Source organism: Ciconia boyciana, chromosome 9 (genome assembly GCF_034638445.1).
Source record: "Ciconia boyciana chromosome 9, ASM3463844v1, whole genome shotgun sequence".
Classification (NCBI taxonomy): domain Eukaryota; kingdom Metazoa; phylum Chordata; class Aves; order Ciconiiformes; family Ciconiidae; genus Ciconia; species Ciconia boyciana.
In genome coordinates, this window is record NC_132942.1 from 3,897,329 (window position 1) to 3,914,502 (window position 17,174).

At 51.6% G+C, this 17,174-nt stretch overlaps 1 protein-coding gene across 1 annotated transcript in view; it reads left to right on the forward strand.

Moving 5' to 3' along the window:
* The window catches only part of CATSPER3 (cation channel sperm associated 3), a 28,886-nt gene that overhangs the window by 800 nt on the left and 10,912 nt on the right, over nt 1-17,174 (forward strand). The window contains exons 2-9 of the mRNA XM_072873019.1: nt 290-3,247; nt 3,355-4,981; nt 7,374-7,385; nt 8,388-8,476; nt 8,519-8,558; nt 8,946-9,087; nt 9,754-9,876; nt 11,422-11,560. Coding sequence (XP_072729120.1) covers nt 4,625-4,981; nt 7,374-7,385; nt 8,388-8,476; nt 8,519-8,558; nt 8,946-9,087; nt 9,754-9,876; nt 11,422-11,560 — 902 coding nt within the window. The 5' untranslated portion in view covers nt 290-3,247; nt 3,355-4,624. The remainder of the gene's footprint in view (nt 1-289; nt 3,248-3,354; nt 4,982-7,373; nt 7,386-8,387; nt 8,477-8,518; nt 8,559-8,945; nt 9,088-9,753; nt 9,877-11,421; nt 11,561-17,174) is intronic.

Here is a 17,174-nt window from a genome sequence, read left to right on the forward strand (position 1 = left end):
AAAATCCCCACCAACTAATTTAGCTCGGAGAGCTGCAGTGTCCAGCTATGGCGTAGAGCTGTGCAGCCGTGGTGGTTTGAGGATCCCTGACCAGTGGAAAGGCAAAAATACTCAGAAAAGAGGAGGACGGCTTTGAAACGCTCGTAGTTTCTAGGTCAGCGCTTGTTTAGCTGCAATTTCTCAACTTCTGGGGCATCCCACAGACCTGCGAGTGCCTTTTGCGAGCGTTGCTGTGCAACGCTAATAATAATAAAAATAGTGAATAAACGGCTTCCGCTTTCTTTTCCAGCGAGTGCTGACTCCAGAGACAGTCTCACGAGTGAAATCCTGGCTCTGCTGATGCCACGAAGGTGCCTGCCGTCGTGCCGCTCACGCCACGGCTTCCCTCGGGGCTCCCAGCCCGTGCCTGCGCTCTGGCCCCGCTCGGTTTTCTTCGGCTGCCGCTGGCCGCTCCCTGCGTGGACCGGTACCCGCGCTGCTCGCCTCGGGAAGCACGGCACTCTCCTGGGCTTTGCTTCGCCTTGCAGGCACCAGGGGTTCTTTCATTATAAAAGCACCTTTTATTTTGCTTTTTGTTTCTTTTGGATAGGATTCCCAGCATTTCTGAAACGCATCCCGGATCTGCGTTGAACCCCCATTGAACTCCACCTCCCACCCCATGGCAGCAGCATCCCCAACTCGCTGCTCTCCGCAGAGGCGGGCAGGGGAGCCCCGCGATGCTGAGGAGCCCTGACCCCCAATTCACACAGCTCCCTAAATCCATGCCAGCCAGCTCGCAGCCACCCAGCCCCGCTCCGTGCTCCTGCATCTCCTCAGCTCTTCTCCACCCGCACATCTGCCGCTGGTGCGGCAAGCGCAGGATGCTGCGGGCCACGGGGAGGAGGTGCACAGTCACCCTGGGCGAGCTGGAACTTCACGGGAAATTTATACAGCAAGGATTTGATGACAGGCGCTGGATTTGGGCCAGGAAACTCAGCCTAAGGCGTCTTTTCTTGTGAAGAGCATCGTCAGCTCCGCTCTGAACAAAAGTAGCCAGAGCATGGGGTTTGCGTCTTTTCCAGGTGATGGCATCGCTGGAGCTGTGCTGCTGCGTGACGTTATGGATTGAGCAGCTGCCCAAAATACGGCTTCCTCGGCTGTGCTGGCTTCTCCTCGGGGTCTGTTTGGTGCCTGCTCCCCATGCACCTGCAAGGTTGTACCCCAATGCGGGACGGTGCCGCTCCAGCAAACTAATCACGTTTCCCTGTTTGCTGCGAGGTTTGGCTCGCAGCTAGCAGCCACCAGGTTAAATATTCCCCTGCAGTGTTTGGAGTTTTTTTGCTTTAAGGCTGATTGTGGCTTTAAGTATTTGGATAATCCATCGCAGAACAGCTTTCTCTTTGCAGGTAACTTCCCTGTGTCAAGACTGATTTAACTCGGTGTGTACCATGACCAACTCAGTCCACGGCACGTGGGAAACACCATCCCTGGGAGACCCTCTGATGTTGCTCTGTGGCCACAGGAAATTAAAAAGCAAAAACTCGAGTCTGAGAGAGCAGAGTAGGAAAGATGCCTGCGGCATGCTACGTGGTTGGGATCGCTGCTCGAGTTCTGCGAGGCTGGAGATCACACCTTCACAGGGCCGTCTCTGAAACAGGGCCAGTGAATAATCCTTTCCTTTCCCCAAAATGGGAGCTCAGGTCCAGTAAACAGCAAAAACCATATTGAAAGGGGCAGCGTCGGCATCGGATGTGGACCGGGGCTCTGGGGATGGGGTCCCACAGGCAGCGCTGCAGGAACGTGTTAGAAAACAAACGTCTCTGTCTTGGTTTGTGAGTTACGGCTCTGTCCGACCGTGCCGGGATTCCTCCTGCCCTTCCTCCTCCTCCTGGCTGCCCGGTCTGGCGGCCGAGACATGGCGGTGGAGTGGCTGAAGAAGAGCAGACCCTAAAAGGCTAATGAGGATGTGTCCTCACCCAGCTGCTTCTGGAGGCTGGAAGGACAGACTGACGTGGTTACTTTTCAGATGCTTCCCCGTTGTCTGTGACACATCCCCAGCTCCAGGGGCTGGAGGGATGACAGCATCCCCTGGGATGTGCCCGGGCTGCTGTGCCCGTGGCCACTGGCTCTGGATCGGCCCCACCTGGAGCCCTGGGGGTTCAGCAGGGCGAAACCACAAGGCAAAACTCCTTTGGACTGGAGTTTTTTGTTGGTTTATGTCCCCCAGATGGCTTGGGCCTGGGTCAGGGATGCTTGCAGCATCCCTGGTTTTGGGTGATGAGCACAAATTCTGGCTTTGCCCCTATGCCTGCTCCAGCGCTGCCTTCGTGCTCAGCCTTGCAGCCTGCCAGGTCCTCAGCCCTGCTCTGCCTTTTCCTCATCCCTGAATGCTTTTCAATCACGCAAAACACAATTTTGAAAGCTTCACGCTTTCTGCAGCTTCTTATAGATGTGTTCCTCTCTTCTGGCCTTTTCAGCCCCAGGTTAATGAAGGGATTGCCAGTTAACTGAAGCTAATGAGTTCTTCTGCATGAGCTAGTTTCAGTTTTTCACAATTGTTTGCTCCAAGAAACAAATATTTGTGGCTTACTCAAAACTGCACCTCGGGATTAGCCAAACATGTGTGTGTCCTGGAACAAGTGCTCGCAGAGCGTCCAGACTAGCAAGCACAGAGATGCTGACTAATTGAAATAAATTGGCAATTGCTAATACTCTTTCTCCTAAAGAACCAAGGCAAAAAGCAAACATGGATGTGAGTTATCCCGCTGACATCAAAGGCTGTGTTTATGTCAGCGCTGCTCGCGCTGAAGATCTGTTGCAGAGTTGGACCCTTTGGTGAGGAACTGACAACTCGTTTGCAAATGAACTTTGGAAAGGGTCCAGGCACGGCTGCCAGCGGTCCTCTGGTTAGAGCCGGGCCAGCCTGCGTGGGCTGCGGGGATGCTGGAGCCCTGGGAAGGGTCCCGAGAAAGAGCAGAGGTCTGTGCTTGGGCTCCTGCACCGTTTCCAGACTGGCGGTGGGTGCACAAAGGAGGATTACCCCTCTGAAGCTCAAATGCACACCTCATTGTAGGAGCGCTCATCATTTTTTTGCTGTTAGACACGAGGGCCAGGGTGACATTATGGCGTGATGCTCCTCTGCGGGGCTGGCCGTGTTTCACTGCCTGCTTTTCCCACCTCGGCACGGGGATGCGCCGTTCTCCCGGGATGCTGGGAGGGACGGGGCCAGCGCCCGCACAGCATCATCCTGGCTCATCTCCTCCCCCAGGTAGGAGCGGGTCTGTGCCTAAACCCCTCAGCAACGCAAACCCAGTAAATTAAGACTAACCAGTGTCTGCTTGTTATACTGCTAATGCAGAAATTTTGTTTATCTAGGGCTTGGTCTGGGCACTTGCCTGTGTGGTTTCTTTATCTGGAAGTGACCTCGTAAGGTGGTGACATCAAACAGCAAGTTCCACCCTCCTGCCCACGCTGAGGGTCACTTGGGGAAGCTAAGGAGCACCCGGCTATTTCATGGAGCAATCAGGGAAGCGGCACATGGAGCATCCAGACCCTTCCCAGAATGGATGAGTCACCTCCAATTTTCTTACTAGATCCCTCCAGCGTCTGTTGGAGGCCGTTGCGAGGTGTGCTCCCTTCTGCCGGCTCAGGTACACATGGAGCAAAGCCCTTTCGGTGCGGAGCTGAGCCCAGGTGATGTGTATGCTGCGGGACCTGCTGGTTCGGGTCCAGTTCAGCCTGGGTGAAGGGAGGACTCGGGCAGGAGCAGAATCTCCAGCTGGGTCCGACTCCTGGGCTGGGTCATGGGAAAACCAACAAAAAAAAGACATCAAACTGGAAGAGCTCCCTCCAGGTCTGCCGTTGTTTTTGGCAGGAGAAAGGACATCAAGTTTTGTGCCTCCCTGCACAGGCTGCTGGGCAGCTGCAAATTCACGGTGCTCATGATCTGCATCATCTCCATCAACGCCATCTCCCTGGCCATGGAGACCAACTGCCGCTGCCGGTTGTGCTGGGGGACCTTTTTTGAGGCGAGGCATGGGGGTACCCTCCCACGTGCCATCGCCAGGAGGGGAGGGGTGGAAGGGATGGGGGTCCAGCCCCCGCAGCTGCTCGGGGTGGCTGCCAGCCCACCGTCCTCCCCCGTGCCATTGCCTGCACCGGCCCAGGGCCTGGCTGTATTTCAGCTTCAGATCGCTTCACTTATTTGATAATTATCGTTCTTAAAATGCAATTGTTCAGTCCTTTCGATGGCAGCCCTTTCCCCCTTTGCGGTTTTAGCACAGCTAGTTTTAAGCACCCTTTTAAAACTCAATTTTCACATTGAAAAATCCCTCTTGGTCACACTCCTTGATTTCCTTGTCTTACACAAGCCAGCTACTGTACGCAAACCTCTGAGCCTTAATTATATATCCCAGTAATATATAGCCAGGCCTGGCTAATGTCAAGAAACCCAGTCACGAGCGTTGGAGGTTTCCGAGAGCTCTGGCTGCAGGACCAGGCTCTGTGCGGGGAAGCAAGCAGCGTGTGCCCGGCTCCGAGGGGCCGATGGGGTGCATGGTGCGTTGGGATGCGGCCAGGACCCTCCTGTGCTGGGCAGTGACCCGTGATGACGATTGCAGCGGGGTGAGCTCGGCTTGCATTTGAAATGGTCCCCGCGGGCAGAGGGACGTTGTTGGGGACATTTAATATGAAAGTGCTGGCTTGGTGCATGGGGTCTGGCAGCCACAGGCAGCTGCCTGGGCTCGCCTCCTCCTCTCTCCAGGTCACAGATGCTTTCTTCATTGGTGTTTACACCACCGAGCTTTTGCTGAAGCTGTACGTGGATCCCATCGCCTACTGGAAGAGCGGCTACGACATCTTGGATGCCGCCATCCTCCTCGTTGCCTTCCTCCCGCATATCTTGCCCGTGGACACCGCCACGTGCACCCGCCCGGAGGGGATGACCAAAGGTCTCCAGACCCTCAGCATGCTCAAGCTCATCAAGTACAGCAGCGGGATGAGGGTAAAGCCCTGCTCACTAGCTGTCACAGCAGAGGGGGCATCCCAAGCCCAGGGGCGAGGGGAGGCTTTGCCCTACCCAGGTGTTGGGGGCTGCCTGGCCCGAGAGGGGCTGATGCTTGTGGTAGCTCGTGAGCAAAGGCAAAAACTAATAATTCCTGATTTTTTAAGATGCCTATGGCTTTGCCATTGATTTTTTTCCCCTGTTTCTCCTTCCCCTAAGGAGAGGAGAGATTTTTTCTTTTACTACAGCAGAGTAGACGCAGAAAAACCTATAAAACATAGGTCACGTCCTATTCTTGGTCTGTGTGTATTTTTCTCTCCAGCACACCATCTCCTACTTAGTTTTCTCCTGACGACTCTGGAGGTTTGTTTTTCAGCAAGGAGCTTATGTGGGCAATGAATGCTCAGCCAGCATTTCTGCGTGTAATTAATTGGCTGGGTAGCCCACCAGAAGTGGGATGTTTATGGGCACAGGGCTCTTATAATGTTGACTTCTGAGCCTTCGTTCCTCTAGTTTGGATCATAAACTTCACTTATCACCAGACTTTTATATGTTAATTATTCTGTGTCACTGGGAGAAGGGAGGACATGTAGAAGCGCATGAAATAATGAATGGTTTAGGCGTGGGGGATCAGATGCTCCAGTTTGATCTGGCTGATTATAAGAGAGCAAACTGATGGATGGCAAAATGGGGAGACATTTAAATCAGTGTAAGTGTGTGTTTGTTGGTTTGAACCTCGTGCTATGCACTTGTGGAACTCACTGCCAGGAGATGCCTCGTCTGGGGACCACAAGGAAGAAAACCCGTAGGATAAGATTTGGCACCGTTCCCCCCTGAGACGCTTAAAATGTTGAGGTGCTTTGAAAAAAATCCCACTCAGCACAAATCTGCAAGTTTAAGAGCCTAAATACCTTTGAAAATCTGGGCCATGCAACACTAGGTTTTGATGGAAGTCGGTGGGACTTAACACCTAAGGGACTGGGGCCACTGGGAAATTGCATGCTGGCTTTGGGTGAGAATGCCTAGAATGGCATTACTGGGGGAAAAAAATACCAAAGAGGAAAATTCTTTAGGCTCTCACAGTCCCTTCCTGTTCCAGGGATGCTATAAATATCCTGCAAAGCCCTGCCGTGCCGCCGCGTGCCAGCTCCACGGGCGTTTGGTACTTGCCTTGGCATCCTGACCTGAAGGGACAAGTGCCCTGAGCTGCTTGGCATCCCAAGAGACAACACCTCTTCGCCTAAAATTCGTTTTAAAATGTGATAGGGCTGTCTAAATGCATTTTGCTGAAGGTGCAGGAGGCTGTTTATGCCTCTGTGTGTATTGTAGTTTATTAATTGAAGCCTAAATTAGCCCTCAACAGGTTAGCAGTATTTAATGCAGAGAGCTCAAACATGCAGCACATTCTTGGCACGTTTCCCTTTATTAATTAAAAAACTCTTTAAAACACTCTGCCTTCCACCTTGGAGCAATAAATTTCCACCTTGAGGAAATAATTTCCTTGTTGTATTCCATACAGAGACGTTCTGTTAGCTGCAATCCCTGTTTTAGTGTAGGCCCCATTCATCCTTATTTCAATTTCAAAATAAACTTTAAAAATGCCAGGTTGTTCTGTAAAAAAAAAAAAAAAAAAAAAAGAAAAAAAAAAGAAAAAAATCTACTTTTCTGCTTTTATAAAAATATATTTGGGATTAATTCCGATGTAGTTTACTACCTGTGCAGACTGTGAACCACAAAGCTCCTTCTTAATAAAAGCTCATAGGACTCCACAGCGGTTTCTGAAGCAGCCGGAGAAGCCTTGGCAATCGAAAATGAGGTGATGGTCCTGCACGGGAGGCACTCACCAGCCCGCAGTCGCTGGGAGCGTTTTACGGCCCTCCTGTCACCCCCAGCTCTGGGTGGCTGGTTTTCTTTATGACCACGTGCCACAGCCCAAACCTACCCAACGCCATGACATAACTTGGCAAAAATGTCACCCGATTTTGGGGGTTGAATGGCTTTTGTTCCCCTGCCAGAGAGACCTACATGTGCAGGGAGGCAGGAAAACCCTCTGCCGGTTCCTCCAGGAATTTGTACCAAACTTGGTGGGTTTAGGGTTGGTCTAGTTTGGGCTTTCTGGGATGGTTCTGCAGACAACGCAGTTGCACGTGTTGTCTCTGCGTTGGATGCTGCTCTTCCCTGCGTAGCGTGGTGGGACGATCACCTGGAGCAGGCAAGACTTACAAAAGTCGGGAACTGCTGCAGGAGTCCTTAACCCATCTGAACAAGCTCGGGATGTTGGCAGCTGGAGAAGACTGGGAAGAGCCCCTTGCTCTAGCTCTGTGCAAACATCCCCTCCAGGAGGTACCATCCGAGCAGCTCAGCCAGATGAGATTCAGAGCTTTAACCTGAGATGCTGTTGACAGTCAGAGATGATGGATGGACAGTCCTTGAATGGGTGCACTGTGTAAGACCCCGCTGGCACTGGCAGGCACAGACTGGGGGAGCAGCCAGCCCGTGCTGCCACTGCTCTCCAGGGTAATGTAACATGGATGCAAGAGACGGCGTGTAGTTGTCTGTGATTTGCAGTTAATGGGAAAGTTTGCTTTTGCCTAAAAGTCATTACCAACGATAAGCTCAGTTCACAAAACCAGCACTCCCATCAACTCCCAGGAGGGTCTTTTGTATACGTTGGTGTCATATGTGGGTCTTCATAAGAAGTGAGATGGTCTCCGGAGCAGCATCATGTCCCTTCCCGGTGACCCCAAGCTTTGCACGGGGCTTTCCCAGGCTGAGCAGCCACGGAGGGACAAGAGACGACTGCAGACTCCTGTCTCCCATCCTGGCCCATCCTGCATGGCAGGGGAGGAGCAACCAGACAGTGAGGCCAGCAGAGATTTCATCCTACCTCTGGTTTGTGCTCAGACCCCACGGCACGAGGGTTAATAGCACTGCTCGGTTTTATTCAGCTAATTTATTAATGCAGAAGCTTGGGAACAGCTGTATCCTTTAGCAACAGGAAACCGTTACTCCATTAGTAACCTGTCCATATTTCAAAAGGCAGTGAGAAGCTCCTGTGTGCTAGGTGTGATGCTTCTGGGACCAAGCAGCCCTCGGTCTTGCCACTCTGCAGCACTTACTCACCACTGAGCCCTACAAGGGCCGTTTCCCAGTCCAAGAGGCTGACGCACGGCCACAGCCCCTGGTTTCTGTCATGCTCCCATGCATCACAGTGGTTGCCCCTTCCCTCTCCTTAATTCCCAGTACAGCCCTGTGGATGCATGCGAGGGAGCTGGTTCAGAAGTGGTCCAGGGAGGCTGTCACCTCCCACATCCCCAGCCCTGCTTCCCAGCCTTCATCCCGGCTGAGCATCTCCCTCACCTACGGAGCACGCATTTGTTTTTTCTTTCGCAGGTTTTTCACAGAGACACTTGGCCAGACGGTGCAGACAGTGACGGGTGCCCTCATCCTGCTGTTCCTGCTGATGTTTGTGTTTGCCATTTTGGGACATGGATGGTACGGAGATCCCAAAACTGGAGACATTGAAAACTGAGGCAGCTTGAAGGCTGCCGTCTTCACACTCTTCAGTTTAGTAACTGTAAGTACAGCGGCATTTTCCAGTCTGTCTCAGCCAAATGACAAACTGCAGATTTTGAAGTGCTGCTGAAGAAGCCCTTTGATTAACCTGTGACTTCATTAGGGAGAGCATGAACTGCTTGGCAGTGAACTCATATTCCAGATCCCTGGGAAAATTTGCTTTGATAGACAAACTTCCCTACCCAGTATTGCAAATTCAGAGGGGAAAATCTCTGAAGCTGACAGCAAAGAGATCTGTACTAGCTGATTTAAACCTGGACCTCTGAGGAACAGAGGAACTGTGCTCAGTTTTAAAAAAGAAAGAAAAAGAAGAGGAAGATTTCATATGGCTTGTGAGTTATGCTGTGGTTTGGAACTAACTCTCTGGTCTGCTTAAATACATTTGCAGGTTGGTGGTTGGACAGACACACAGTGCGAGATGGATCATTACGGGTTTACGAGCAGCCACGTGTTCATAGTTGTGTTCATCTTGCTGGGCAACTTCATCTTCTTCAATACGTTGATTGCACTTGTGATTACCAAAACCCAAGGTCATGCGAGCTCTGTGCATTGAGCGTGCATGCATGTGCGAGAGTGTGCAAGCATGTACGAGCGTGCGTGCTACCAGCTAACAGGATCTGGTTGGAAAGCTGGTGCTCGGCTGCTTGCAGACGTTGGCTTCTGGTACAGCTAGAAACATTCTGGATACAGAAGTCCCCAGCCCCTGAGCAGAATAAGTGTATCTTTCCCCGTGGTCCCCATTTTAGGTCACGTCTACACTCCTGCTTTGATTACCTTTCCATAGCTGCTGAAAGCTCCCGTTCCTCCAGCACAGCCAGCCCCCAGGTCCCCTGGGTGCACACTTTGCACCCAGGTCCTCTCAGCCACGACCCATTTCTGCCTCTGTTTAACCCAAGGTTGCTCTCATGGTCTTGTAGCTGCCTCTGGCCCTTCTGCAACGAACCCCTGCATGGAGCCAGGGCCAGGGTCAGCTGGGTGTGCTGGGGGAATACAGCAAATCGTATGCAAGGGGCATCTGTGCCCCAGCAGCTATCGGCTGCCAGCCCCAAGGTGGTCCTGCTTAACACCTCTCGCTGCTGCATGGGGCTGGACCAGGGGTTTTTTGAAGCCTAAGTCTTCTTGACCCATCTCTTGACCCACCAGCTGTGAGCGGTGCTCGGGGACTCACTCGCACCCCTGTGGTTTGGCATGGGCAGGACTTGACTCAGAAGTACGGACAGGACTGCAAAGCAGCGAAGGCGACTGCTGCTTGGGCCAAGAAACAGAAGATCCTGAAAAAGCAGGGGAAGAACGTGAGCAACCAAGTCATGCTCGAGCAGGTGGGCTGTGGTCAGCCGTGGGTGGATAGCACTGTCCGCAAATGTCAGATGTTGTTTAACAGGGCAAGATGTAGATGAACTGCTTTCAGTGAAGGTAAAATTTCCTTTTCTTTCCTTGCCCATTTTTATAATAATCCAGGCTGTAGATCCTATATGCCTTTTTGGTAGGCTCATCACATGTGCACCTAAAAGTATTATGATGGCACATTGCGGTTAAAGTATTATAAAGGTGGAGAAAAACTCTTAAGTGGCTTTGATGTGTTTTGTCTGAGTTTGTTTAACTTCAAAGAGAAGTTTTAAAAGAAATCCTTTTAGGTCACGTCAAGCCAAGAGCCCTGTCCAGAAATGGCTTGGACTCGCTTTCTGCGAGCGCTCGAGGGAGGTCGTGCTCCTTCCTGCGCTCTCGCAGCCCGTTGATGCGACGTATCCAAAATGCTACTACGGGCTTGAATCACATGCTGCAGCGTCTGCAGGAGAGCTGTGCACTGCTTGATAAAGGGCTTTTGCAAAGCTGACTTGAAATAAATGCAGTAAAGCTGTCACTGAAATGTAAATGATTAGAGCAACGTGACTCGCTGTTTCCACCAACTCTTCTGCTCATTCTTGCTTTTAGCAAACGTAATTTAAAAATAATCAGTTCAGGATGGCTTGGTTGAGAGTGTTCTTGCCTTTGGGCCAGAAAATCACTGGTTCGAGTACTAGACTGAGTGACCGATTCGGGTCAGTGGTTTGGGTCCCACCGCAAGGGCGGGGGTGGGGATTCCTGCACAGCAGCAGGACCTGCCTGGGTGGGTGGGTGCTGGGGAGACCCCGGGCTGCCTCCCTTGGGACGGGCATCCCCATCCCATCAGCACCCAGGAGCTCCTGCACTGCCCGGCACGTCCGGCTGCTCCAAAAGTCCATTGGGGATGGGAGTCACAGACAACCCTGTTTCCAGCCCACAGCCAGCACGAAGCCGTGTCCAAAGGGTGTCCAGAGAAGGGCAACGGAGCTGGGGAAGGGTCTGGAGCACCAGTCTGATGGGGAGCGGCTGGGGGACCTGGGGTTGTTCAGCCTGGAGAAAAGGAGGCTGAGGGGAGACCTCATCGCTCCCTACAATGCCCTGACAGGAGGGTGTAGAGAGGTGGGGTCGGTCTCTTCTCCCAGGTAACAAGTGATGGGACGAGAGGAAATGGCCTCAAGTTGCGCCAGGAGAGGTTTAGACTGGATATTAGGAAATTTTACTTCACTGTAAGGGTCATCAAGCATTGGAACAGGCTGCCCAGGGAAGTGGTGGAGTCGCCATCCCTGGAGGTATTTAAAAGCCGTTTGGATGAGGTGCTCAGGGACATGGTGTAGTGGTGGTCTTGGCAGTGTTAGGTTTACGGTTGGACTCGATGGTCTTAAAGGTCTTTTCCAACCTATACGATTCTGTGATTCTGTGATTCTGTGAAGCCCATGTAGGGGTCTGCAGGGTGGCAGTCCCAAGTGTCACCTCCTTCTTGCTAACAGCGTTTTCTTCCTGGGCTTGTTCTTTTTCACAGCACAAAATCACTCAAGGTTAAGATTTCAGTGAGCTGCTGGATGACATCAAAAAGACTTTGCGCCACTCCGATATCATCATCATGGAGGGTTTTTGTTTCACTATCCCATTTATTGATCTGTATTTGCTGTTCCTGGACCTCCAGGATGACACACCGAACAGGTCAGTAACGGTGGAGCCAGTGACTACAAGAGAGACTCCAAGTTACAAAAACAGATGCCCTTTTGATGTACTGAATTATCTTCTTGGAACAAATGGACATTTTGAGGTTGTTCTCCCTAGGGAAAATGCTACTGGTCTCAGCACGAGCAGTGCTGAGAGTCTAGGAAGGTACCAACACATGGCACGTGCTAGAAATGGGACTGGTTTTGTCCCTGTCAGGAGGGCTAACGCCATTTCCCAGCACCGTGCAGTGTTGGTGTGGGATCGGTGTCCATCACAAATGTGCTCAATTTCCTGCTGGAAAATTCACCGTTCTTCACTGTTCTTCCTTGCGCCTCAGCCCCGGCACGTCCTGGGGTTCGCAGAGCCCCGGGTGTCCCCTGGGTGCACAGCCCTGAGCAACGCTCCATCCTCCTGGTCTGGCTCCCATGCTCCACCCCTCAGCATGCCTGGGAGAGAGGTGAGAGCACATCCCAGATTTATGGGAGCAGTGGGGTTGGAGGATGTGTTTGCACCCAAGTTTGGGAGGTGAGGAGGACTTGCCTTCTTCTTACAGCAGTAGTCCAGGCTGACCTGTGCTTTGCCACAGCAGTGGACTTCTCTGGATCTTGTCTGGGGAAGGACTAACCCCAGGCAGCGAGTCTAAACCATGTAACCAGAAAAACCTCCCACAAATCCCCCAAATGGAGACTGCCGAGTTTTACATGTCTTAGGTTAACCTTAATGTGATCCAAGCCTATGATCACAGCTTGGTACCTATTGTTTAAAAAACCCACGGTCTGGCCTGGAGTCCAGAAAAAATGCCCTGGATACCAAAAATTCCCTTTTGCCCCATTCCTCAGGTGACTGCGGTTACTGTCAGGAGCCTCTGTATTATTTTCCCCCCGTACTTTGAATGTACTGATCGCGACTAGTGCTTCCGAAAATGTTTTGCTGTGCACATGGCACACGATGCGGAGCCAGTCCTGGGTTGCGCTTCTGCCATTCTCCTCCGATCTTTTGGGAGAAAAATATTTACAAGGGAGTTAAAGAAAATCTGCAGAGCCAGGGGGCTCAACGTCGTGCAAAACACTTGGGATCTTTCCATTGCTCCTTGCCCTGCCGGGTGAATGGAGGGGTGCTTGCAGAGGGTGCAGTCCTCCATATGCCTTAGACATGGCGCTTCCCATTTTGCATGGTATTTGGGGATCTTTTCACCATGCTATTCTCCCACTGCAGGTTGCGACATCACTATTACGCACATACTGGCATATTGAGAGGGATTGTGGAAGTCATGAAAGAAAAATCTTTGCCAGATCATGAAAAGATGAAAAGTTAAAAGCTCTTTAGGCGGAACATGATCCTTGGTGGCTGTCAAAGCTCTGCCTACAACCTCCTCCTCAAACCTTCATTAAAATAAGCCAGGAACATTTATGATTAAAAATAATTCAGAAAATATCTGCTCTCCTTTCTGCTCGCTGACGGGGTGGAAGCGCAGCCGCCGGTGCTGGCCCCGCGCTGCAGGCAGCCGCTGATGGAGGGAGGCACGTCGCCATTGAGAGCTGCAGAAACCGTGGGCTGGGAAAGGATCACAGCCCGGGTCCTTTTCCTGGAAACCTTGTGGCAAGGCTGGGACTAGAGCCCAGGCTCCGGTGCTCTCCCTGCCAGCTCCCTCTTTCTAAGATCAAGCAGCCTCGGAATAGAGAAGGGGCTGCTCTGAGTCAGAGCAAACCAACCCACGCTAAGGAAATGGATTGTGATATCTCTGAACGAAGCAGCTCGTTTCTGTGCTCTGATGCTGATTAGCATCTTGGAATAACCCGTTTGGGTTCATCTGGCAGTTTTAATGCAAACACACCCACACGGCTTTGGGTAATCGGAGAAGGAAAGAGGAGACCTGCAGAGGGGCAGCCGTTCCTCTGCACGGCACAGGGTGTACCGGCACGGAGCTACAGCCCCAAAGTCCGGGCATGACGGCCGTGACGGGGGCAGTTGATCTGCCTGAGATGACCAGGAATGAGCCACCCTGACCCTCTCCCGGTCACGCAGGCAATGGAGATTAGCAGAGCGGGGCTGCATGGCACGGCCCCGCTTTACCTCCGACACGGCCCCCCGTTAGCACGCTATGGCAGGAACCGAGAAATGAGTCTTGGGGGATGACGGAAGGGAGGAAAGTGCCCAGGGGGTGCTGGGTTTGGGGGTTTGGCTCTCTCGGGGCTGGATTACATTGCTGATGTGGGGAGAGGGGTGGGTGTCTCGTGTCGGGGACACTGGGGTCTCGTGGCTGCTCCTTGGCTTCTGTGGCGAGCGGGCAAGCTCGAGCTTCTGATGGCTTGGACGTGAAGATGCTGCAGGTTTTGCCTTTGATGGCAGTGCTGGTATAACATCAAGTGTTGAGTTTTTCTCAATCTCAATAGTTTTTATATGACCATTCCTCGCAATTCTGCGTAGGCAATGGGAGTTCAGTATTACCGGAGGAACATCTAGAAAATATCCTCTTCACTACTACGCTATGGCTTCCAGCAGCAAATTAAACGAGAGCCAGACACGAACAGTATCTAAGACAAAATTATTGACACATCCCTATGGAGAAGGGTCGGTTGATTTTGCAGAGTGCTCTCTGCTGCTGCCATGGCCCTGCTTGCCTCTCACCAAACCCGCAGAGCTCACCTCTGTGGTTCTTTAAAATGTGTGTTTGATACCAGACCTGGGTCTGCTGTTTGCAGTGGGTTTGTGCCCCAAAGCCTTTGCCCGAGCTGGCCAGCACGAGGGGGCTGAGAGCTGCTAACAGGAGCTTCTCGTAAAAGGGCTAGGGAGAAAGCAATGACACAAGCTCCTGCTCAATTTGTTTTTCATGTTCTCGTTTGTGATAATTTTGTGTTTTATGAGGGATACTTCCTAAAACTTCCCCAACATGATGGAAACACATGTGGTGCTATAATACATGATGTGACCTTTTTGGTGCAGAGATGAGATGAAAATCTGCTTTTCTCTGGCAGCTACATGTGATATGGCCCAGTGAGCCAGGCAATCGGAGGGGCAGGGGGTATCCGACCTTCCCCAGCCATGCCCACACTGTTCACCCCTCCAGAAATACTGCCAGCCTATCTTTGCATGCACAATTACCAGGTGGATTTTCTTGCTAATTCATTCTTTAAACTTTTTCTCCTCCTTTTTTTGTTTTGCTAGGGTAACCCAGCTCTGGGATGGGTGACCCATGGAAAGCATCGCTTGGGATTTTATCCGAAGTGCAGGTTTGCTCCTGTGCTCACTTCAAGGACAGAGCCAAACTGGGGGAAGCAAATACTGATCCTAGAAACGGTTTCTGTGGGCTTCAAAGCTAATAATGCCAAGGTTAGAGGACCTTCGCTTATTTGAATTAGCAAATCCCTCTACAACGGACATGACTGAGCGAGCTGTCAGCATCACTGGCTGTATTTGAGCCACACCGCAGTAGGTGTCACTGAACTGGGACCAGTCCTGCAGTATTTGTGTTTGGGTGAGTGATGAGGGTCACCTTGCCCATCAGCCAGGACCGCTGGCATCCCCTTCCCCGCAGTGGTGAGTGTGGTGGGAGCAGAGGATCCCCAAAAACGCAAGGCTGGCTCTCACCAGCAGCACCCCGGCTCGGGATGCAGGCTGTCGGTAATCCTGGTTTTCATTATTTTAATGGTAAGATAAAACTTTTGTGTAGTGTGAAAAGCAATCCTAAGCCTCCCTGTGTTTATAGGAAGGGCTCAGACAGGCTGAAAATATGGTGTGCAAGAGCTGGAGACCGCAGGACCGCAACGAGGGTGAAAGGACACCGGTCATAAATGGTCTGGGGATATTTTTAAACTGAAAATAAAATTCTAGTGGCAGGAAAGTGCAACAGTGATGTTGGTGAGTAATTGAGGACGAATGCAGAGGCCAGCAATCACAGACAGCAACCAAAAAGGTGGAGAGTGGTAAAATCCTCTAACCCTGCCGACGGATTTCCAGTTTCCAGCTGGAAATGGCAAAGCACTCTCAAGTTTTTCAGAGTCCTTAAAAAATTGTGGCCTTGCTTGATCACCAGAAACATTGCTGCTTTGGAAGAAGCCTCTCTGCCTCTCATTTTGGTGCAGAATTCGTTTTGGAGGCACAAGCCCAGGAGCTGCAGAGGGCTGTGGGCGGCATTTTGGGTGCAAAAAGCCTCACTGCTAGGACCAGGAGAGGACAGGCTGCAGTAATGACACCTGGGGACGTATGGCACATGGGCAGAGCAACCTGTAAAATATGTAAAATAGCATGCAGGGAGGAGGGAGGCTTGCTGGGAGACAGGCAGTGGTGGGGAGTGCTGGAGAAGTTGTCGGGGGGCAGCTTCCCACCTCTGCTTCCTCGCTGCGGGGCAGGGCTCTGCTGTTGGGGGGACTTGGGGGTTTGTTTGTTCCTGTGAAAACCTTTGCTTTGCCTTTCCATGGGGCAGCCGTCCTTGGACACTTCTGTGCATTTCCCACCTTCAGCTTCACCGTACATCCCAATAAAGCTTTTTCTTGCGACTTAATTTTCCCCATAACTCTGTGCACCTTCGAATGGGCTGACTTGGACCAAGAACTGCTGAAACACTTTGAGAAATGCTCTGAATATGTCAGGATGTTGCTCAACTGCTTTGGCCAGGCTGGGCAGTGTGAAGCAGCCCTCTGGCCAGTGTCTTTGGTTTTGGGGGGTGCCAGCAGCCTTTTTGGTGCCCAACACGCAGCAAGATGCTGCCCCTCGGCTTTGTCCTGGGGAGACTCAGAGAGCAACCAAATATTAAATGGGGATTCTCAGCAAAGAGCTCACCACTTATTAATGAGGGAAATTAATGTACTTTGTGAGTTGGTTTCTCCTGCGCTTTGGGCTGGTGGAAATTAGGACCAGGCCAAAGAAGTCAGGAGGGCTGCACCAGTGTAAACCGGACTTCATAAAATAAAAAGGAGAGGCCCCTTTTGTCAGGCGATGGCTTTTCCTCAGAAGCTAAATGATACATAATGTTTATATAGTGTTTTGCCTCTCCTAAATGCAGGCTAGACATTAATTGATTCCAGGTTTGCTCTGTGAAGTAGGTCAGCTCTTTCCATTTTGCAGATAAAGGAGCGGTGGGAATTGCTGAGGGGTGCACGGGGGGTCAGCACCGGCGCTGGGGCACCTATACGGATCGCCACCCTCCCCGTCGGACCATGCTGCCTGCCTAAATACACACTTCTGATGTATGTCGAAATCAGCTGGGACTCTGTAAACCCAGTTACATTAAGCCCGGTTCAAATGAAATCTGTTTATGTCTCCAGCGCTCGTTGCTGGTCAAAGCAGAACTTAACTAACCTAACGCTGTTTGTGTTAAACCTCTGCTCTGACCATCTTGAAGTGAAACATAAAGTATTCGCTGGGACCTGGCCGGACTCCAGGGTGCTGTTTCAGACTCCCCTCTCTCTCTTTTGCTCGTGGGGCCATTTGGAAAAAGCATTGCACATTTTAAACAGTGATGGAAAAAAATTATTTTAATTCACTTCAGTTTACATAGCATTGGAAGCTTGTGAGGGTTTGTAGAGACGATTATTAATGGTTTAAACTGGCGTGGTAAAAATGTTGCCTTGGTCTGGGAGTATCAGCTGGCTCTCAAGTCCCCGGCGCTGGT